This window comes from Melozone crissalis, unplaced genomic scaffold (assembly GCF_028551555.1).
Source record: "Melozone crissalis strain CALT ecotype California unplaced genomic scaffold, PUWL_Pcris_2 ptg000042l_1, whole genome shotgun sequence".
Lineage (NCBI taxonomy): Eukaryota > Metazoa > Chordata > Aves > Passeriformes > Passerellidae > Melozone > Melozone crissalis.
The window spans coordinates 30,143,967-30,167,034 of NW_026535820.1; the positions used below are offsets into that span (position 1 = coordinate 30,143,967).

General features: G+C 40.9%; 1 protein-coding gene across 2 annotated transcripts in view; it reads right to left on the reverse strand.

The window, feature by feature from the left end:
• The window catches only part of MBP (myelin basic protein), a 111,624-nt gene that overhangs the window by 17,716 nt on the left and 70,840 nt on the right, over nt 1-23,068 (reverse strand). For both annotated transcript variants that reach the window (XM_054284653.1, XM_054284652.1), the window contains exon 4: nt 1,019-1,449. In XM_054284653.1, coding sequence (XP_054140628.1) covers nt 1,019-1,449 — 431 coding nt within the window. The remainder of the gene's footprint in view (nt 1-1,018; nt 1,450-23,068) is intronic.

Genomic DNA, 23,068 nt, shown 5'->3' on the forward strand with positions numbered 1-23,068 from the left:
TGAACAGACCTCAAAGGTTGTCAAAGGATTTTCAAAAATTTAGGCACAGCCAGCAACTATGAATTCTGCTTCTTGCAACACACAACTTGGGCAACTACAACAAATTCAGCTGAAAGAAAAGTTTTACAGCCCTACAGCAGCTCCATTTGAATGCTTATGTAGTGTGTGAACACACAAACACAAGACTCCGCTTAGCATTTACATGGCAAAAGGTACAGTGAAAACAAATTAAACTCTGCCACTTGAATAATAGTGAACTAATATGCCAGCTGCATAATTTATCAGAGGAGGCAGGTATCCTGGAAGAGGGAAGAATTTAACTAACAGTCTTTCATCAATGCCCTTGGTTTTGAACTGATAGTGTAGAAATGGCTTGTTATGCAATTTCTAATATGAAATGCTTGGAATAAATATCAACTTCTTGTCAGAATAAAGCAGCTGGATTATTTTGTACATCTGGGATTCAAGATAGTATCTGTCAAGCCATCTCCCCGGCAATGCTGTCAACTGACTTTAAACATACTCTTGCACAAGCAGGCTGAGAATTTGGCCACAATTTCTTTTCTAACATCTATTTCCAAGTTTGCCCCTCAGTTAGTGCCAAAATATGTAGAGATCGTCGTGCATTTAGTGCTCTCATCCAGCCCCTTTTTGCAAATATTTAAGAACAACACACAAAAGCAGACTGAAGTTTCTCTAAATGGCACAGCATAGAAATGCATACAACGCACCACATTAAATGCTCATAAAAATTCCTCCCAGTAATGTTTCTAGAGCCCCCTGGATTTCTAATACTCCATGTTACTGCCCAGAGTAGCTCCTCTTGTTTCCCAGATCTTTGCTTTTTTTGTTGTTGCTGTTTTCAGCTTAAAGCCAAGCATTATATTACAAGCACCATCCCGCTGGCTAGGTCAACTCTTGCCTTATAGCAGTGAGACCCTTCTTTCAGACCCACCCTTCCTCTTTAACTGTACTGTGTTTGCTGTAGCCTTGCAGCTCTCTATTCCTCAGAGCTCACCTTGCCCGAGCCCCGCCGGGGAACGTGCCTTTCGCCTCCAAAGAATCTGCCCAGCGAGTCAAGCAGACCCGAGTCTCTGTGCCGTGGGGATCCATGTCTGGCATGGTCTATAGTGCTCGCAGATGCCAGTTTTGATCCGTGCCGGAAAGAGGAGCGTTTTTGTGAAGCCATCAAATCCGAATTCTCTGAAGCTGCTGCACTGTCCTCTTGGATGGTCTGTAGCTCGTCTGACTCTGAGGGCCGATCTTTGAAGGTGTTGTCTTCTCTTCCTGGGGCATCTCGGGAAAAGAGGCGGATCAAGTGGGGGCGACCAGTCCTGTCAGCTGGGTTGGCCTCGGGCCAGGCATTCTTCGGGTCTGCTGTGCCTTTGGAGTCTGTCACCGCTGGGCTCTTCGTGGAGGTCCCATTGTTCTGGTTCACATCTGCCTCTCCTGCAAACAACAAGGATGAGATATGAATACAGGCCTGTGAAAAACAGCCCTGGAACAATGCTGCTTTCTTTCCCTTGCCTTGAGATGCTCATTTCATACAAAACCCTTAATATGTGCAGTTGCAATGAAACTATGTTCTCTTCCAGCCTTAAAGAACATTAAGTTATCTTGGAACTGAAACCAGAGTGATGTTCTCACACAAATTTGCAGTAGTTCTAGGTGATTTTTGGGGTGTGTGTGTGCAGGTTTTGGTTTTATTTTTTTTTTTTTTAAACACATTTATAAATAGATTGATAGATTACTTGAAGCATAACTGAAACTAACTGTTCACATGGAAGGCTTGTGGATGAGGAGGCTTTCAGTGAGAAATCAGAATTCCTTTGAGGTTTGCAACTTTCCCTTGAGGTTTGCAACTCTATACCATCCTTCTCCAAAATGGGGGGGAAAAAACCAGTGAGACTACAGATCTGTGTTTTCACAAGGGCCCTTTCCCTCTCCATGATGTCAGAGCTTACGGCCTCATTTGGAATCCCTCGCTGTAACTACAATATGGATCAAACAAGCACAGTGAGGGGAAGGGGTTTTTTGCCCCACTATTGAAATTTTCCTCACTTCAAAAAAGAGAGCACTAAACTGCAATTTCTACTTGGCCTCTCATTACAGTTTTTGTCCATGTATGATGATCCTGGCACTCCAGGCACAATGTCCTAGCACTGATGCTGAAGGCCTGAAGCTGAACTGTCCAATTTGTATTCAGTGCTTGTGAGAAGTGACAAGAACAATTACCAGCAACTAACAAGCTTTTTTTTCTTGCTGAGAAAGGTGTCAAGGCAGACCCCTGTGGTAAGTGAAATGCCTGCTGCCTTCTCCAGGGTTGTGTTCTGATGCACCCAGTAAAGCCCCTGAGAAACATCAGCTGCAATACACCTAGCCCTTCCTTCACCTGTAGTGAGTGAAGGAAGGGCTAGGTGTAGTGGCTCCTTCTGTCAGTGACAGAAAGACTTATGGAGGTTCTTATGGTCTATACCATGACTCCTACTCTTCTAAAGAAACCACCCACTGAAGAATGTGCCTTATCTCTGAGGAACACCAAAAGAGTATCAGAAGGTCATTGCTTGAGGAGCAACCTTCAGCACAGACACCTCCCACACATTCTGTGTCAGAAATGTCTTTTGGAGTTAAGGGAGCTCAGAAACTCAGAAATAAGTTAGTCATGTGTTACCTTTAGGGTCTCCCAATTACCTTTTTACATCCTCATTTGATTTGGTCCTTGTTGCCATGGGAGGGACAGGATCTGGCAAATACTGCTGTCTTTTCAAAGTACTCTGGGCTCAAGCACTTTGCTGATTCAGCAGAGCAATTTAAGGCTTGACACAGTCATTTCATATGGTTTCAACCATCCACAGAGGACTAAAGAAATCTTTTCTCAGGCTGAGAATAATTCTGAAATAATTTTATGGGTAACAACACAAGACAGCACAATGATGGCTTCTGCAAAACCTGTATGTTGGTTACAATTGGTTATAATAGCCTGCTACAGTTTTTCATATAAAAACATAAAGTGCAGTTTTGCTGTGCTTTTTTTTTTTTTTTGTGAAAACTAGCTAGAAAATGTTCAAGAAAAAATTCTTAGGTTAAAACATCTTAATGTCTCTCAGAAATACAATTATTTAACCAGTGCCTAACTCTCACTGAAAACCTCATTAGTGGTGAAAATATTTGCTGGCAACTTTGGAATTTGAGTTTTCCTGAAAAGATGCTCTCAAACTTATTAGAAACTAGTAACATACCCAAATGACTTTCTTAATAGAACAAAAGGAAAGTAACTAACTTGGATGTGAGACACATTCTGAAACTGCAAAACATTTTAAACAGCGACCCTAAGCCTAGGTTCTATACCATGATACAAATCCATTCAAGGACAGAAAAAGAAAAGCAAACAAAAGAGTTATTGTACTTAATTAAATGCATTAACAAAACACCAGAGCATCTGCATACTAATATTTTTACAACAGTTGTTCTTTGTGCCTCTGAATACGGGTATTGGTAAGCAACAAAGAAGGGTATTTGTGCCACCAAAGTAGCTTCTCCCAATGCATAGCAGTGAGCTATAAAGTATAAATTTTTCTGAAGGCTTTATCTCAGCAGTGAAAGCACACATATAAGTTTGCCTCTAAATTTTCTTCATGCTTATGTCTTCTCTAATATATAAAAACACGTAAGAGAGATACTGTTAATATTGTTACTAACTAATCAAAGTCTTCCAGCGCATTTGGAGAGACAGATCACTTTAATAATGCCCTAAGGACATCCAGAATTAATGGATTATATAAATGTATGCTTACTTGTTAATTTTAAAACAAATATTCAGACTTTTATTAAAACCTGTTGTAAATGCTGTGTATAGCTACTATTTTTTCAAGTTGTTTTTCTTTGGAAAATGAAGCTCTTTCTTACAATAGAGCACACGACCTGTACCGTATCACTTGTACAAAAGAAAGTTGCCCAGGGAGGAAGAGATCTTTGGCATTTTTTTGCTAATCCTTGCAAAATGAAGTACAGCAGGATACATTGCCATAGGCATTAGCTAGAAGGCTATGGAAGTGTCTTCTATTTATTTTTAAGTGCATATGGTTCTTGAGAGCTGTGCAAATGAGAGCACAAGAAAAGCACCTCCTCACATTAGCCCAAAACCAGTCAGAGGGAACAAGACTCCAAGTGACTTCCAAAAAGAGGAATACAGATGGACAAAAAAATTCTTAGCACTCTGTCAATGAAACCAAAGAGAAAGTCCAAAGGTGCTTTCAAAGAGGCAAAAATAAATCCAATCCTTCATTATCCTTAATAGGAGTTAGGTCCTATTTAAAATACAAGTATTTTAAAACTACTGTGGCCTTGGTGCTTGATTAGACATTGATAGTTTATCCCATTTCTGGAGAATGAAAATAACTCTTTTCCCGAAGCTGCTAATTGGCTGGGACCTCTCAGCCCAAAGCTTCAAACAGCTCCTCTCAACAACCACGGAAATCTGTTCTATGCAAAGGACAATTTCCCATCAAGGGACCTCGGATACAAATATCCTTCCCATGGGTCACTTGGAAGGGCTGCTCTATCCCAGTCCCTCCTTGAGTCTGCTGCTTCCATACAGAGGACAGCCTGGAAAGACATTGTTAAGCTAGGAGTTTTAAAAAAGATTACAAGGTTTTCATCTCCTCCTACTCCTCTCCAGTCTTGCTTTCTTGCAGATACTTGTAATTCCTCTCACATTCCTACTGCTGCTCCCTCTACAAATGCTGTAAAACAAACGAGGAAGATGAAGCTGATAAAAGCTGAAGTTCATTACCTCACTTTGGGTTCTCAAGAGAGGCTAAGATCAACAGTCACAGTGCTTAAATATTTGTATGAAATCTTAAGTATTATTTACTCATTACAAATGCCAGAAAGCACATTAATCAACTTTGCAACACCAAATATTTAATACACTTTATCATAAGGACAGGCTGCTGTGATTGATTACACTTCCTTCTTCTCAGCCTTCTTTTCTCAGGATATGAAGATGGAAATTACTGAACTTCTAAATCAACTTTTCATTTTAGCTTAAGTCATCTATATATATAAAGCACTTTTTCAGTAAATGAAATATAATCTGTAGTTGTCCTTTTCTACCTTTTAGGTCCTCTCTTTTCTATAGATGTCAACTGGATAGTGAAATACAATGCAGCATAGTCCTCAATTCTTAAGCTAATTTCAGTATTTTTACTGAAAGGCTGACAACAAAATATTGGTTAAAACATCTGACTTTTTGTATTGATTCACCTGTTTAGTCACTTGAACAACAAAAGGTAACACCTAGAAATTAATCAACTTTGTCACAGCTGAGATTTAAAGATCTCTGGTAAGCTATAGCAATAAGACAAATGCATTAGTAATAGGTTGCCTTGCATTATTTAAGAGGCTGAGACCACTGTTTTGGAACATGTGGCTTCTAATAACATTTGTGGTAATATCAGGCACTTGAAAGAATAAAAGGCCAAAGAAAAAGCATCCATCATCAATACATGCTGCAGCTGAGGATATCTGGGTCCCAACTCTGTGCTGAGATAATTTCACAACAATCCAGCTCCTGATTTGGACTTTTACTGCAGCACAGCCCACAGCAGAATAGCATGTCCCCAGCCATTAGGCTTCACTACAGAAGTATTTGGGGAGACAGAGGAAAGAATTATGTCTCCACTGTTAAATCTGAACTGCAAAAGCTTGATTCATCCTCATTATGCGTAAGACACTGCAGACAAAAAATGGCTCTTAGCCTAACTTCTCTAATATGGTTAGAAGGCAATATGCCATCAGACATTTCAATTCACAGACCTAATTACTGGATTTGTCTGATGCTTGTCAAATGGTTGGGAATCAATTTTACACAAATATTTCTGTTTGAAATGGATGGCATGCAGTATAATTGTGAAACAAACACTTGGTCATAGCTCTCATGATGTTGCCCATGTATCTCATGATGCAGATTCACGTGAGTTTAACACTCTTACTGCACTTAGCCAGAAATCACTTCCCAAACAGCTTGCTCTCCTCCCTCCTTGCAAAAGCTTATCACTCTCAGGAAAAAAAATTCCACCCAAAGGCAAATTTTCTCTATAGCTTCAGCATAACTGAAGGAATGCTATTTTTCTGCACAAGAACTTCGGCTTTTTCTATGGGCAAACCAAGCTGCAGACTAAACCATCACAAAAATGAGAAGCCACCTGCTGAGCATAACCTGCACTCCTTTGATTTCCTTCCCTCATTTCTTTCATTAGACATTTTACAGCATACAAAGCTCTTATCAGACTAGGATAAAAAAGTTGTGAGGGTGTTTCCACTCCACTGATGAGTTGAGCACATTTCTACACTGACCTGCTGAAACAGTGAATAAGGGGTCTGTTGTGGCATAACTTTCCTTACAATAAAACTTAGTACAGTACAGTATTGTACTGTTTTATTGTAAGGAAAGTTACAATAAAACAGTACAGTACTGTTTTATTAGTACAGTAAAAGGTGAAAAACCTCACCTGGTCCAGTATTTACTTCTATTGAATTAAATTTGAAAAAGACAAAGTTTAGTTCTATACAACATCTTGGGTCAATAAGGATCAGTGGCTGAGCCTGCTGAAAGTTATTGCACTGCTGCTGGTAGAGGCACAACACAGGTTTGGACATTTAGACTACATTGTTGTGGCTGGGTGAATGAAGGTTCCATTTAACATTTTACAAGAAGTGCCTGACAAATCCTGCTTTTCCTGAGTCCCTGGTACCTCATGGAATACCAGTTCTTAGCTGTTCTCTGCAGAAAGCCTTATGCCCCCTAAGAGCTGATGCCAGACCAAAAATTAATAGGTCAAATAAGATCTATTAATTGCTAGACCGTGGCTAATACTCAAGTCTTGGCACAGTTTCTTTCAGACTCATGAAAAATCTCCTTTCTCCAAGCCCTCCCTGGTCCTTTCCTGTTGAAGAGCAGCTTCTGAGGTAGCAGAGTTTGGCCTTACAGCAGAGCTCACATGAAAACACAAAAATGTTTGATGGAGAGAGGAAAAATGTAGTTCACATCTTTGCAGTTGACACTTCAGCTATATTAATTATGCTCATATTTCAAAGAAAAGTACTGAATTCACTCAGGTAGAATAGGAATATGTACTTTTTAGCATTAATATAATAGGAATATGTACTTTTTAACATAAAATTATGCTGTAGGGAAGAAAGTGCAAACTGCATAAGGAGAATGTAAATTCTTTCAGACATTAACTACTACAGTATGAAAACATATGTGTGATTTCTGTCACTTTATGCTGATACTATCCAAAACATAAAAAAACCCCAAACCCTCAAACATTTGACATACTTTAGCATCAGCTCACAAGTATTACCTATTTTACTAGCTAAGAGAGTAAAATCTCTCCTGAGACAACTAGCAACCCTCTTCCCAAAAGGCCAGTCAATGAAAAACTTGCTGTAAATAAGTATTACTAATTTTGCAAATTCAGTAGGTTAATCAATAGCCTGATTTTTTCTTCTTTCCCCTTAATTCTGCCAGACTTCATCATCCCAAAGTGTTTAATACGTATCTGTGAACTACTGCTTGCTACAAGAGTACCAGTTTCATGATATACATCCCTAAAGCATTGCTCTGCAGTACAGCCAACATTTTCTGGGAGAAGGATCCCTGTAAGGTGCTACTGGCACAGAGGGGAATTGTTGCTGTGGTATATTTTTTGGTAGGGTAACTATACTGACTTTTCAAACTTACCCAGTAAAACCATAATGCAACCAATCAATGAGTTGGTGAAATTACACAGCAATATGACATCTAGCTGGAACGGTCGCATTCTGATAAACATGCCTAAATCTTATTTTGTGAATCAGCAAACAGCACATAATTTTTGGTTCTGCTGACAACTTCATTTTTTGAGAGGTCTGGTTCTGTGTAATGACTACAAAATAAAAAGTAGAAATTAAAAATAAGCTGTATGTTCATTACAGCTTATGTGCAGCATTATCACTCTGATGAAGGCAATTACATTTCAGGGTATCAGTGTGTAAAACCTAGCAATACTGTCTGAGTCAGAGATTTCTTATATATCAGGAGTCTTCTTGCTGGAAAGTTTTTCTGTGTTTTCATCAAGGCACACACAACTTCTAGCATCTGCAAGTCAGAGATATGCAAACCATTCCAAGTCTGTACAGTAATAACCCACAGTCCATGCCCAAAGTCTGGATATTAATGGGAAGCATGTGTGGTTACTGTGGGCTGAAATGTGTTACTATCCCATTACCCACTGTGAGGGCTGCACTCCAGGAGCCAGGTCTCAGACTTGATGGAGGAAAAACAACATCATACCTTCCCCAGATCTGTACACCCTGTATTATTTATGCCTTTAAGAACTCTCTCTCCTCTGTGCTCTTACTGAAGAAATTTAGCCTGTTAGTTCTGCCATGTCAAAGAAAGAGATGGAAGCAAAGCAGTCAGCGAGGCGTTTCCAACCACAGGAATCAGAGCAGCAGTTGAATACCAGCTCCCTGTGTTCTCCTGTTACTGCTGATGCTTAAAACCAGGGGTGCAACAGACCTTTTTTTTCTTAAACCTACTGTGTAAGTCATATTAGATTCAACATACGAGAAACTAGCTGGGAGGCCCAAGTTACACATCATATGTCACTGCACGGTGCTTAATTTCCTATTCATCGTCTTTCTAAATGGGCTATGTATTTCAGCAATTCAGTGGAACACCTTCACAAGAAATTACCAGTGATTAAGCAGTGAATAGGACTTCCCAGGGAAGTGATAGAGTCACTGTTCCTGGAAGTGTTCAAGGAATGGCTGAATGTGGCACTTAGTGCTGTGGTTTAGTTGATGTGGTGGGGTTCAATCAAAGGTGGGACTTCAATCTTTGAGGTCTTTTCCAACTTTAACTGTAGGAAAGACATTTTTGTGCTGTCCCTGTGAGCCAGCAAAGGCTTCCTAAAGATAAGGAAAGCCCTGTATCTCTCTCGAGGAAGACACCAAGGCTGTCCCCATGACAACGTGATGGAAAAGAGAAAGTCAAAAGATTCGGACTTTAGCTGGCTCACAGAATGACGTGGCTCCTTGTTCACCTATTGAGAACTTTCTTTCTTATGACCATGGTGTCTGTTAAGTAAATGTAAATATCTTGAAAAACTATAAAAGCAACATGTTGCTATAATAAATCTCTCTTATACACCCTTCAGATGGAGTCTTGGTGCCCCGCACTGTGTTGCGCTCTACAGCGACATTTAACGATTCTATGACTGGGAAAGAGAAAGCGGCTCAGGGCTGTTACGAGCTTTGTGGGTGTGTAAGGAATTGTTCGCTTGTGAGGACAGGTAAAGAAAAGAAACAAGAAAAAAGGGGCATTCAAAAAAGCTAAAAGCATCCCCTGAGCGAGAACAATTTTTGATCTTCAGACTGTAATTAAAACCAATCTACTTGACTGCAGACACTGCCTTGCCCTCTGCATGCCTTCACAGAGTTGGGCACTTGGGTATCCGTGCCCCTGGCTCACAATGAAGAGCTGAACCAAAGCCCACACGGTGGCCTACAATGGTAGGCCATTGCAGAGGAATGCAGCAGTGTAGGCCTGGCTGGGCTCGCTCCCTCTCGCTCTTGTTTTCCACAACTTCTGGCACTGCCTCCACTTGCTGAGGCTTACAAAGGCCAGTACAGAAAACAAAAGAGCCTGTGGTTGAAAACCAGTGGGACTTGCTATGGCAGAAATTTGGAATCTATGAGAAGCATGTGGCAATTCTCCACAGGGCCTGCAGAGAGGGTTTTAAAAACTTCAACAAAGAATTTTATCCACCCACCAGTTTCAAAGAAAAATGTTGCTTTGTGTTACTAGAACATATAGGTTTGTTTTACTCTCAAAAGAGACTCCCACAGCAAAGCGAGCTGGAGCATCATTTGTAACAAACAATTTCATGCCCTTAAGGAGGAGAAATTAAATCACCTGCTGACCCATCAGCATTTGTATTCTTCAAAAATTGTGCAACTGACTAGTATTAGACAAAGACTGTTTGATTATTCATCTTTTCTGCTTCAGTTGCACTGAGTGTGAATAATTGTTAGGTTGCAAAACTTGGATATATCCCCCACCCACCAAAGTATGGCAAAATGAGTAGTGCTTCCATCAGACTTCACAACTTCCACTGCCTTTTGTATTTTCTATATCAGTTAGGTTTTACTGGAAAATAGCTTATTTCCATCAACTGAGTACCCAATATTACTTTTTTTTTTTCATAATAACATAGAGAAACAGGGCCTTAAAAGCAGCAAAAAAAGAAATGTAGGTGAAACAAGTGAGGTGAGTGACTGAACCAGCTGGTTCAAAGAAGTTGCTCAGAGCATGATAAGCAGCACAAAAAACCCTATCAGTAGAATATTGTAGAATATTTCCTGTTAAAATCAATCATGTAGCGCCTCCAAAGAGGGCCTGTTAACATTGCTGTGCTTTTCTCAATCAGGACTTAAGTGTCTGGGTGGTATTTTACTGTTTAGAAAGTATAAACTGCAGAATGAAATACACTTGTTATAAGCTAGCCAAATAAGCTACCTTTAAAAACCATGGTTTAATTGTGACCACAGGGAAACTACTTACAGCATAAGGCTATAAACTCCAATTTCTATAAGCTGCATTTTAGTTCTACAGAATAACAGTGTTCATGTGTGTCAATTCCTCCTGGGAACCAACTAAGCCGACTAAACCCAGAGCCCAAAGTACTGTAGGGGAGATTTTCATATGTTAAAACAAAGAGAGAATATGAATGTTTTTAACTCCCCCCAAAATAACACATCAATTTGCTGGTTTGAGGTTTGAGGACATAAGTTCAAAGTTTGTTTTCCAATACAGCCTTGTATAGAGTAGGTCCAGGTAAAAAGCAAATTACAGGAGTATGGCAGTCCTAGAAAGAAGAGTGCACAACACAAGCTAGGTTTCTGGAAGCTGTGAATCACCTGCAGGATGATGTAATCAATAAGTTTGACATTTTCATTTCTTTCAGGTGTGCATTGCCTTATCTCTAGATTTCTCTATTTTGCCCTAGTATATTCTGCACTCAAGCTTTTAATAACACAAGTGACCCCAGAAAGAAAGTCATGGTTACAGAATTTACAACGAGGGGAATTATGCTGGCAGTTTTTAGAAGACTTTTTTTTCCCCCAGAAAATTCTGCAGTACACCACAATGGTATAAATGACACATTCTGAGTAGGACACACCTATTTGCCAATATTCCTAAAAATCTCTGAAATACCTGGGCACAAATAAGCCTATAGGCCATTTACCATTGTGTTGAATTCTTGTATATGTAAAAAAAAATTGGGGATGTGGCTCTTCAGAAGCTGACAAAACATACCTCCCAAACAAACAAACAAACACAAGCCAAAAAAGATGGGGCAGGGTTGTTCAAGTCTGCCTAAACTGCAGCTCTTTACAATCAGAACAAGTCCACAGCCATTAGTTGCTGTCTGACATTTGGAACTGATTCACTTCACTTTGGAGCTGATTTTCACCTGACCACCTATGGTGAAAGGTCAGAGGAGCAGAAGGGAGCAGGAGTTTCTCCCAGTGACACAGAGTTTGTTCACGGAGCTTGTCACATCTCAGAAACTGATGGATCACTGTGAGTACCCCTGAGCCTGTGGGAAGCAGAAGCCCAGTGGGGAGCTCCCTGCCCAGGAGGGTGCAGAGGCCCAGCTGTGCCCTGCATATCCAGCTGTGCCCAGGAGGTGGAATTTGAGCCCCCTGTGTCCTAGGGCAATACAATGACCACACCTCCAGCCTGACCCGGACATCTGAAGTGGGAGAAGCTCACATTGCAGTGGGAACAAGAGCCACACCACCAGCTGCATCTATGAGGTGGAAGACAAGCACCTCTGTAGCCCTCTGGGGAAGCAGAGGAGCAGGTCTTTCTTCAGCTTTGCCTCCAGTTCAAGATGCTGGCATTAAGAGGAAGTCCCTTTCTCTCATGGACACTGTAGCAGCCACGGGAAACTCCAGCTCTGCCTTTGGTATGGATGGTGAGAAAGTTATTCTGCCTAAAAGATCAGCAGCTGATTGCTAATTTTAAAAACACAGTAAATGCTTCACAAATGTGTCACTTCAGGGATGCTAAGCACTCCAGATATTAGTTTTTGTCTGCCTGGCAATGCTTACTCTAACCAGATTTTAAAATGTTTTGATGTAATAATACGGGATTTTAGAAGGTGACAATCAAGGTGATAGCTCTGAACTCTGAAGAGAAACCTGAAAACCAGGTTACTTAGAGGACAAATTCCACATGCCATATTCAAAATCAGCAGAGAAATCACTGCTGAGCAAATTTATGGCAGGGATGCTGCTGGGGCACAGACATCCGAGGCTGCACTTGGCTGCTCTCACAGTTTGAAGCCTCTCTGCAGCCCAGGCACAGGAGCACGGACACCCGAGGCTGCTGCACCCTGATCACTGCCTTGAACAGAGGGAACAGGATTTGTGCTACCATGCTCTGTCCTGCTTGTCAGAACAGCTTTGTCTGGAAGCTGCACAATGGAGAATGTCAGCACACACCTAGGAGCAGAGCCATGGAATTGCTGTGGCAGAATGAGAGGAGGATATAAAAATATTGCAATACATGCAATGAAAGGCAGGTAGTTTGTTAAAATACTAATTATTTCAGGGCCTTTATACATTCACAATTATTTAACTTTTAAAATTATTTCAAGGCCTTTACACTTTTACAATCAATACAATAGAACTCCCAAGAGTTTTAGAGGTAGTTTCAACTAAACAGCAAAAATAAACTGTTTAGAAACTTCTGAGTGAAGCTATTTCCTCAGTGAAGAAATTTGATAACCAAAGAAATATTTTTCAGAAGAGAACTCTAATGTATTCCTGAGCAATTGATATGAAATTTGATTAAAATATGTGCCTGCCCGGCAGACAGGCTGAAAGAAAACCTTATTCCAGAACTTGTCATAGGGTTTACAGGTTCACCTTCTTCATAATTGCCTCAAGTGAGCCCTAAAACCAGAAAAGAAGAATACTTGAAACCAAGCAAATAAAACAATGAATCCAAAGGACTAAAGCAGTCTGTACTGATCGAACTAGCACAGGGCCTAACAGCAGAGATATTATTCCACAGAAATAGTGGCAGAAAGCTGAAAATAAGATGTTCAAAAAAAAGATACCAGGGGGAAAGAAAAAAAGATGATTTTTTTTTTTTGGTGATGAACTGAAGACATTTAAAGCTGGATACAAATCACCTTGTCTGTCTATCCTTCAAGAAATGACTGGCATTTACCAGGGAATAAAGAAACATTACCAGCAATCACATGGAAAGACTTTACACTCCAAGGTGAGCCACAGAATCCACAGCCTCACATGTCTAGATTCAAGACCTCCAATCCTGAAGGAAAGGACAATATTTACACTGGTCACACCATTCTGCTGTTCTCTCTTTTCAAGCACTGTCTGCCTCTCTGGCCCCCTGCAGTTTCCAGTCCTTCCTCCCACCTTCCCTTCCCTTCCCAAGGCTCCTGGACTGAAGCTGCCATCCAAACCACTCTGCTGTGCTGCCTATCTGACTCCCACAAGCTCCAGCTCCACAAAGGTCATGATCCCATGCCATGCTGCTGCAGGCTTTGGCAGGCTTCTTATAGAGCAAATTCCAAATTATCTCTGCACAGGAATTCACCTCTGGAATCTCTCCTTGTCATAAGGCCTGCCTACCCAACAACAGTCAGAGCTGTCAGAAGCTGGTACAAACAGACAACAAATCCTCACCTCTAAACCAACCACAGGAGTCACAAGATTAAAGTGTTACCTCTCCTCACCTACTCTGTCAAATGCTTACAACCCATACATGTTCTTACGATGTTAACACAAAACATCTAAATCCAAACAGTCCCAACTTAGAAAATAAATACTGCGTGGCCTTCTGCCCTTTCTCACTTGCTTCTGCTGCTCTGGATTACTGACATCTGTCCACATTAGCTATGAGCTTTCAAATTCATGTCAGGATACACTTCACAAACACCTTTCCAGCAGCAGCCCTCTACAGCTCTGTTAATGGAGCACTGCTGGATCAGCATCTGCCCACAGCCCTCTTACACCAGCATTATGTGTCACATGGTTGGTGCCACAGATTGATGATTTGGTTTGGGGAGTTTGTCTTTTCTGCACTGAAAGAAGAAATATTTAATTTCTCATCCTTCCCAGTGAAATTTAAATGGCTGTGCTAACACAAAGATCATACACTGCTGCCTCCTCTATGTCCCAGTTACAAACAGGGTTCTCCCCATTTCATTCTACAAGCTCACCTATACAGGTAGTGCGTGAAATGAAAACAAAACATTTCTATATTGGCTGAAGAAAGAAGCAAAATTACAAGATTCCCAAAGTAGCCTAGGCCAAGGGCAGGATTTGTACAGCATGAAATCCCACATTTCTAAATGAATTTACATGGTGTTTGATAGACTGAGAGAAAATGTGGTCTGTTCACACATCAATTTAAAATCATCTATTATTTCAGTGGGATTTTACCTGAGATACAGTCTGCTCTTAGTCAGAAAAAAAACCCCTAGCAAATTATGAGGGAATCCCAAATCTATTAATGTAAAACCAGATATAAAAGTCCATTTCACCTCTGAGCCAAGCATCTGTCAGAACAGCCTTATAGACATCTGTTCTAATATTTCTACCCTCAGCTATTCTGGGTCTTTAGAAACTCCATTCCACTCTCCATCATTATAAACAACATCCTACACTTCTAAAAATATTAAAAAAAAAATCTGGTCTCATTTATACTAGGCCACATCAGACATATTTGCTATACACTAACAAATCAATGATTTCAGATTATGAACAATGAAGAGGTTTTTTACACTAAGAAAACCCAACACTCTTTCCCCCATGCTGGACACTTGTGAGCTGTATCATAGTGCTAAATGTGACTCACTGCTATACGAAGAACAATGGTGACAAACTGTATAAAACCGCGGCAGTGATCGATGGTACTTCACACAATATCTGCTTTTCAGCAGCAGCATTCTAAGAGTGAAAAACTGCTTGCACAGTACCAAGCCTTGTACCAGTTCGTGGGAGTTACTGCTATTAAAAAAGGAAAGAAAGAAAATAAAAGAATTCACAAACTTTATTTTGCTATTTGAGTACGTATAAAGTCACTTTTCATGTGATGAGGAAAGCTCGCTCAGCAAAAAGAGCTGTTAACTCTGAAGACTAAAATGGCAGTACGATTGAGCTGCACAATATTTTAACAAGCAAGAAAGGCTGTAAGCATGCTTTTTTCCCAAGTGCTCTTTGGGTATGTTTCTCTCAATCCACCCAGCAAGCATGAGGATGAGTGAAACCCCCACTTCTAGAAAAGTTCACAAAGAGCCTGAGAGCAACTCAATGGGTTACACCAGAAGGTCTATCACAACTGTACACACAGGATGCACATGGCACACAGTCCTGCTTACCCAAACTTAGGATGCTGCCCTGGGGAGGCAGGTGACACCATGCCTGCTCTTTGCAGGCAGAGGTTGCTCTACTGTGCCCAAGGCCAGCAGAATTCATGCTGAAGCCCTCAGCACCACACTCATCCCAGCTGGCAAACCTGGCTAATGCCTGGCCTGGTGCTGCACTGACCTGGGACTGGCAGCCCCCAGCTGGCACTCTCCTGGCTGCAGCAGCCCTGTGCCTGCTGGCAAAAGGCTCAACAGTCCATGGTTCTGGGCCTGTGCTTGCAGGAGCAATATCCACTAAGCCATTTCAGAAATAAACAGAACAACTCCACTTTGGTTTTCTCAGCAGGAAGTTTTCATTTTTCTGCCTCTGAGGAAGTTGTGCAGACAACTCACAGAAGGTAGAAGGTGCTTCATAGACAGAAAAATAGCTGTGTTAGTATCATCTCTGAAAATAAAAAGTTATTTATTTCTCAGGTAAGTGCTGTAAGAGCATTTCTGCAGCCATAGATTATGACTGGCAAAATGAGAAGTCTTTCATATTCACAGTCTGTGGTTTCCCAGAAAGTTTCCTAGCATCCTTTTGAAATAAGTAAATAATGCAATCTGTTTATAAAGCCCTTACACCTTGGTTCAGTTCCCAATTTAGGATGCAGTTCACTCTAGAGAATAATGGGCTTTGCCTCTCCTGAGAAAACAGGATAACCAGGACAGTCTGACAAAGGGGTGCCACAGACTACAGAAACCAAACGTGCTGTGTAAGTAGCAGGAAAATTGCCATGTACTTCCAGATTTGTGTTCATGGCCTACTAGGATTTTTTTTCCTCCCCACTGAAAGACTGAAGTACTGGAATCAAGGATAAGAAAAATACAAAGGAAAAAAAATAAATCTAATTCCATCTATAGTAACTGTGAAGAATAGCTGAAAGAACACACAGCTCGAGGATACACTTCCAGGCCCCAAGTGCACCAGCAGGCTCTGCAGCCCTTTCCCACCCACTCATCTGGGAATTCCCTGTTCAGTGTCAGCTCCAGCCCAGGTCCAGCCTGCCAGGACCCAGCTGGATGAGACAAAGGCCTCTGAAGATCCTGCTCAGATCCTCCTGGCTGGGCTGGAGCTTTGGCCGTGGCTCCCGGCCAAGCCAGACCCGCTGCCCGTGCCCAGCCTTGTGCCTGCCCACGGTGGCACCTGCCAGGCCCTGCCAGCCTGGCTGCTCCTGCTGCCCTGAGGGGCCTGACCCTGCCTGCCTGCCTCGCTGCCACCCTGCTCCCTGCTCAGCCCAGGCCACTCCTGCTGCCCCCAATGGCATGAGAGCATCAAGCTGTGAAAAGCAAACTCACTGAATTTTGAGCTCTCGTTTATTATCTTTGGCTTATTGCAGGAGGGATTCAACCTCAAAAGTACCCCTCTGAGGTATATCTCAAAGGTATTTCCTGTTGGGGAGGATGAAACAAGAAAGCCTTATAAATATGACTGCCTAGCAAAAGATTTTGAGAATATAGAAACTATAAGTGAGATTGAAATGAAAGCAACCTTTGAGATACCTTAGCTGCTGAAAAACAATGATGTGACCAGTTGAAAGTAATCCCCCCTAGAAGAAACAATTCCCTCTGCAAGCAGGCAGGCCTAAGAGTCAAAGCAAACCCTGCAGCTTGGCAGATGGGGCCCAAAGAATAAGATTTAGGGTTTAAAATGTAACACAGTATGGTAATGTAGTGATTCTTATAAGTTGTATAGAAATGTTATAAGATATGCATGCTGTAGTAGATTGGTTAATGAGAATCTGAATATTCAACACTGAAGATGATTTATTGTGTTGTAATGAGAACTTCAGACTCTTTTTGCGCTCTTTTCGCGCTCTCCTATCTCTCTTCTCTCTCTCTGCTCGCTCTTGCGCTCTTCTTCGTGCCCTTTTCTTTCTTTGTCTTCTCCTCTGCACTTCTTCACCCCCTCCTTTCTACATGCTCTCCGCTCTCCAACCTTTGCCTTTAACTCTCTTACACTTTAAGCCTCTCTTCTCTCGGGCCTGCTCCGAGCTGTGGCTGGCAGCTCCCAGCAGGGCCCTTCACCCACGCCCTTTGCAATAAACTGCAAGTTATACGACTTAACTTCAAAAAGATCTCGTCTCTGTCCGTCCCAACCGTGCAACCCCCAACTACTCCTACAATTTCCCTCTTAGCAGCAAAAAAAGCCCACTGCAGGCAGTGCTGCCTGAGAAACAAGTGGAAAAAAAGAAATCAAATGCATGCAAATTAATAGACCAAGATGCATTTCATAAAAGTAAGAAAATAAGTAGCTGATAATCAGGACAAAAACTTGCACTTGAGAAAGTCTCCAGCTCTGACTGCTTGCCTTTCAGAAAGTATCATAAAGAGGCATTTACTGAAACAAATCCCCTTTTTCCCACCCACATCTCCTGACAATTCTTTCTGTGACAATAAATAAGACAGGTCTATCACTCACCCCATTTTGGATTTCCCAATTTTCTATTCTGGCAAGGAAAATATTTCTCCTGTACCTGAAAGGAATAAAATTAAGGCCCATATTCTTTGCAGGTGGCTGATACAACTTAGGTGAAATCAGCAATTGTCAAATTATCCTACTTCTACCGATGGCATAAGCAGCATGTTGCAGTCCATATTCAAAAAAGAGAACAAATATAGAGGATAACTTGATGAGGAGCTATACCATGACATTATCTGAGCATCTATTCTTTTTCATACAAATCTAATTTATCATTTGATACAGTTTGACTAGATGATTGCAAGTTGAAGTCATGCTGCTTACATCTTTCTCTCATTGCCAGGTCTGTCACACACAGTAAAAGGTGTCAAGCTTTCTGAATTGTGTCAGTAAAAGTTAACTTACAGAGCAGTTACTTACTTAATTACTGCACACTTTGTATGGTCCTCAGAAGCTTCATGGGGCTGGCTAAATAGCTACCATCATCATCATCACAACTAACCAGCAGCTAAAACTGCATCATCTGCAGCCATTATTCTTCTGCTTGCACTGCAGTACAGAATTGCTACTTTTTAAAGATTATTTTGAATGGTATTCAAATCAGTAGGAGACACTTGCACTTATGTGAGTGGCAGAACATCCAGCCCAGTTCACAGGAACTTCAGCATAATTTAGCTGATGTAATTAGAAGAAGCTGGCTTACCTGGTGACAGACCAAAGGCAATTCCCCTAATAAATATAAACCCTTAACAAATGAATAAATGTCAGCAAAAGGCAAGGTGGATGTACTGCAACACAGAGGCACCACATCCCTGGGGACTGCACCAGGCTCCTTGCTGACAGTGAAGTTTCCCATGTGGCCACACGCAGTTTCTCCAGCAACATCTACACAAACATGAGCATTAATAACTCGGAGGTAGCAGCAGCATTAAGCCTGCAGAAGGGCTTGCTAACTAGATCAACTATGCTTTAAATGGTAGCCAGAAAAGGAATGGATATGAAAATGAAATACATTTAAAAGAGTCAGTGATTCTATGAATAGAAATTTATTCAGAGACTGTCTTTTCATGTTTTGCAACACAAAACAGATCAAACAAGGCTGTGCTTCTGAAAAACACAACATTCAATGAATACCATGGCACTTGAATGCTGACTGGAGAGATGCCAGTGATATCAGAGAAGCAATGTCTTTTTCTCCTCTACTGAAACACTCTCTGCCCTACACAATAGTTAAAAAGTCTTTAAAAAATGGCTGAGTGGAATTCTTTTATCTCTGACTAAGCATACATATCAGGGACTATGTGCTTCATCCCCCTTGCAGGAATTACACAGTATCATGATTCAGAACTAAGCTGATCGATCCCTGGGAAACATCCATTGTTTTGCCAAAGCATTCCTGCATCTATTTTACACAAATTCAAAATTTATGTAAAACAAAATCTCTGAAGAACTAAGAGGCAGCCTTAGCCATGCTCCAAATGGCCTGAAAAAAGTCTGTTCTTTTAGTCTGTTCATAGCAGATGCATACTTGTGGTATAGCTGTGCCCATGCTGTGTCAGGATGTGAATTCTGACATTCTCAGTCACCCAGCCTGCTCAGGAAGGTTTGGGTTTTTTTTTACATGGGAACATAGATAGAAAGGTGTGGAAGGGGAAAGTAAAGGGACTGTAAGCATGTGAATACAGGAAAAACCAGGACCTAGCTCTTGGAGAGATGGAAAATGTTGCTGCATTTATGTTACTGCAAATGTTACTGCAATTTAGAGGGCTTCTTTGAACTTTGTTATTCCTCAACTTTAAAAGAAGGGAAAAACAATTGTTTGTTTTAAAAGATGCACATGTAAAAATAAATCACTCACTGAGAAAGAATTCCAAAGTAATGAAATGAATCTTTAGATTCCAGGATCAGTTATGTGCTTGATCAGCCAAATTTTCAATCCCACTTAGGCAGCAAACACTCTAGTACTGTATGTGTTCAAAACAAACCAACAAGCCAAATAATAAAAGCTTTCAACCCATGACCATGGCCAGTGCGAGACACATGCCATGACCTTCAGATCAAGATCCAGGTGAGGAAGAAGGAAACACCCTATTCCCCTGCCAGCAGAAGTGTATTCTCCATAATGCACATTTCTCTTGCTTCCCTTGTCTTGCTGCCCCATGAAAATGTCACAAATCAATTGTTAATTCCTCTTCTTTCAGCATAAAACGGAACGTGTTCACCCAGAGCAATTTAAAAATTAAGGATTTCCAGAACTGAAATTGTTTTCACTGTGTAGTTACTGCCCCAAAATGCCTCCCTTTTTGAGGAAAGCTTTTGCATCAAATTGCTTTTTAGGGCAAACATCGACAAGTTACTAGGAAGACAAATTCAGGCTTGTCACTGGTATGACCAGGATGTTTTGGCAGTAAACTCTAATGGAAATCAAAAGCAAACAAGCCAAAAGTGTGGCCACTCTACCTTGGAATTAGGCTTTGTCTGAAATGGGGTGGAAAGGGGAGGTGGAATAAAGCACTGTCTGTCAAGTTCTGCTTTTGGACTATTTACTTCAAATTTGACAAACCAATCCAAACAGATTACAATGAGTTCAAAAAGAATTACAAAGTAGAAGCAAAAATCAAATTAGTGCTTAGCCAAGTGGAACTGGATGTTACAGACGGCTGCTCTTTAAGAATATGTGTCAATTTATCGATCTTGCCTGGCTGCCCTCACTGTGCTCTTACAAAACACATACAGCTAGGGGCACGACTGCCAGACAAACTGGAAAGGTTTAGTGGTGTCAGTGTTTTGCCTGACAGGTTAAAGCTCATGTGCAGTCTGGCATCAGGTATTTTGACCTTCAACTCTTCCAAAAAAATCCTCCAAACCGCGTCCAAACTCCCCGATGCCAGAAGTTGTTTTACATCTCAGAGTTCTCAGAGCATGGTACTGACAGTGTTCATTACTAATGTTTGCATGGACCAGATTTTTCTACTCCTTTTCCTCCATTTACAGTTTTTTCTTTGAGACTGAGCTGTAAATGGGAAAATACTTTAGGATATTCTGCAGAGCTCACCACTGTGCCTAATGTTCTTCATTACTTACCACACACTCAGTTTGTGATTTTTTTTTATAATTTTTCCAGAGTTTTTAAAATTCCCTTCAGGTATTTCAGAAAATCCACCCACATCGTGCAAATTGCCTGCTCCAGAATTCTATGTCACTTTTTGTTTTCTACCAGTCTCATCCTCTTAACAGAGAGTGTAACATGCTGCCAATATATCATGCACATTCACCTGGCTTTTTGGTTTTGGTAGGTTGGTCATTAAATCTGAAGCAAGATACTAATCCACAGTACTTAAAATAATTCAGAGAAAGGAAAAAATTGCAGCAGTAGATTTAGACATCCAAAATACTTCTCTCCAATAAACAAAATCTCAGTGGGACTCTGAGAAACCTGGCTGTACTAAATACCCTCTGCAAGATAAAATAAAACCAGTGCAGCTTCCCAACCTTCTTCCTTGCAACCACAGTTATGCAGCAATTTGTTGCCATCTAAATAACCACTTGCTTTTGGACTCATTATCATATGTTTTCTGCTCCACCAGAAGAAAATAACAGAGTGAAGGGAGAAATGCAGGTGTCTTCTACTCAGCAGGAATATCAAATCGAGTGTCAAATTTATATGTTCCCATTTCCAGACTCTGGCTCTCCAACAATGCAAAATCCAACAAACTGTGTGTGCTTCCTGATTATAAGCAGCTCACAGCCAACCATCACAGCCTATTCTACTGGGATAGGCTGAAAGCAGAAGGAAGAGCTAGTGAGATTCCAGACACAGAATCTAGAGCTAAGGCTTAAATTCATTCCCTTTCCTGAAATGTACAGACAAACCTGAAGTTATAGATAAATAGTACAAATACAAAAGTAAAAATATGTTTCTTACGCTGGCAGCACTAAACTAATTAGCAGGGAGAAAAGGGGAAAAAGAAACCCAACAACGAATCAGTAGAACTCTATAATGAGAATATAAATATTACATTGACGTTTATTTCTGTAGGTGAGAATTTGCAATTTTTCTGAAGAGCATATGCTTTTCCCCCTGAAATTTTATTAAGGCATGGGCACTGCACCAGCAAAAAATGTAAGCTCCAGATCTTAATTTTAAATTAATGCAATTTATGATCTTCCACTTTCATTCTTCTTCATCTAGAAGGAAAAGGTTAGGTGATATGACAATCCCAGAGAACACAGAATACATTTGTATTTGTATTCATTTGGCTGCTGACTGTGAAACACTTGTCTGTCATACAAATACTTGTTTGCACACACACATGCACAACATAAGAAAGTCTCAGTTTTGTTACTAGTTTTCAAATTCAAAGAAAAGACAAGACATCCTGTTGTGAATATGTCTCAGTCTTGACTAGAACTTGTTATTGCAGCAGAACAGCCTCAACAGCCCCAAGCAATGCTATTATCCCAGGTCATCTCATCAGTATTCATTTGTGCAAGGCTGGAATATTCACTGGTATGTGGCTTGCAGTTCAACATTTAAAAATCAGAATAGGAAACATCTAAATTACTTCAAATTGACTCTTACCATATAGACCTTTTTTCTTTTTCTGATGATCAGAGACGAGAGAAAAGAGATAGATGGGCTAATATTGTTTAGAATGTTTTGGGAACCACCAGGTTAATCATCAAGAAGCTCATCAGGACAACTTTGTGTGTTTGCTGGTAGAGAAGATGCTAGAAAGCAGCAGAAGTAGTGAGCCCTGGCAGTAAAGGAAGACCGAGGAGAATAGGATAAGGAAGAAAAGGAAGGAACCAGGCAGATGGAAAGATGCAAAGGCAGCTAAAGAACGTCTGGCAGAAACCAATGGATCAGCAGAGAAGAAAATATGGTGAGAAAAACACAGGGGAAGAAAAAAGTCTGGTGGTAAGTAAAAGCAGAGAACAGCAGTAAAACAGTGTAGTCACACAGAAGGAATCGGTCACAGTAAAAAGGATGACCACGAGGCTGGAGAAATGACCCAGGGCATAAGAAAAGCACAATCCGTGGTACAGGTTCTGTTTGCAACAGGAGGATCTGTAAACTGATTTAAGAAAAACCAGGAACACCAGACAAGTGACAGGGGGAGGGTAGGGGGAGGTATTAAAAAAA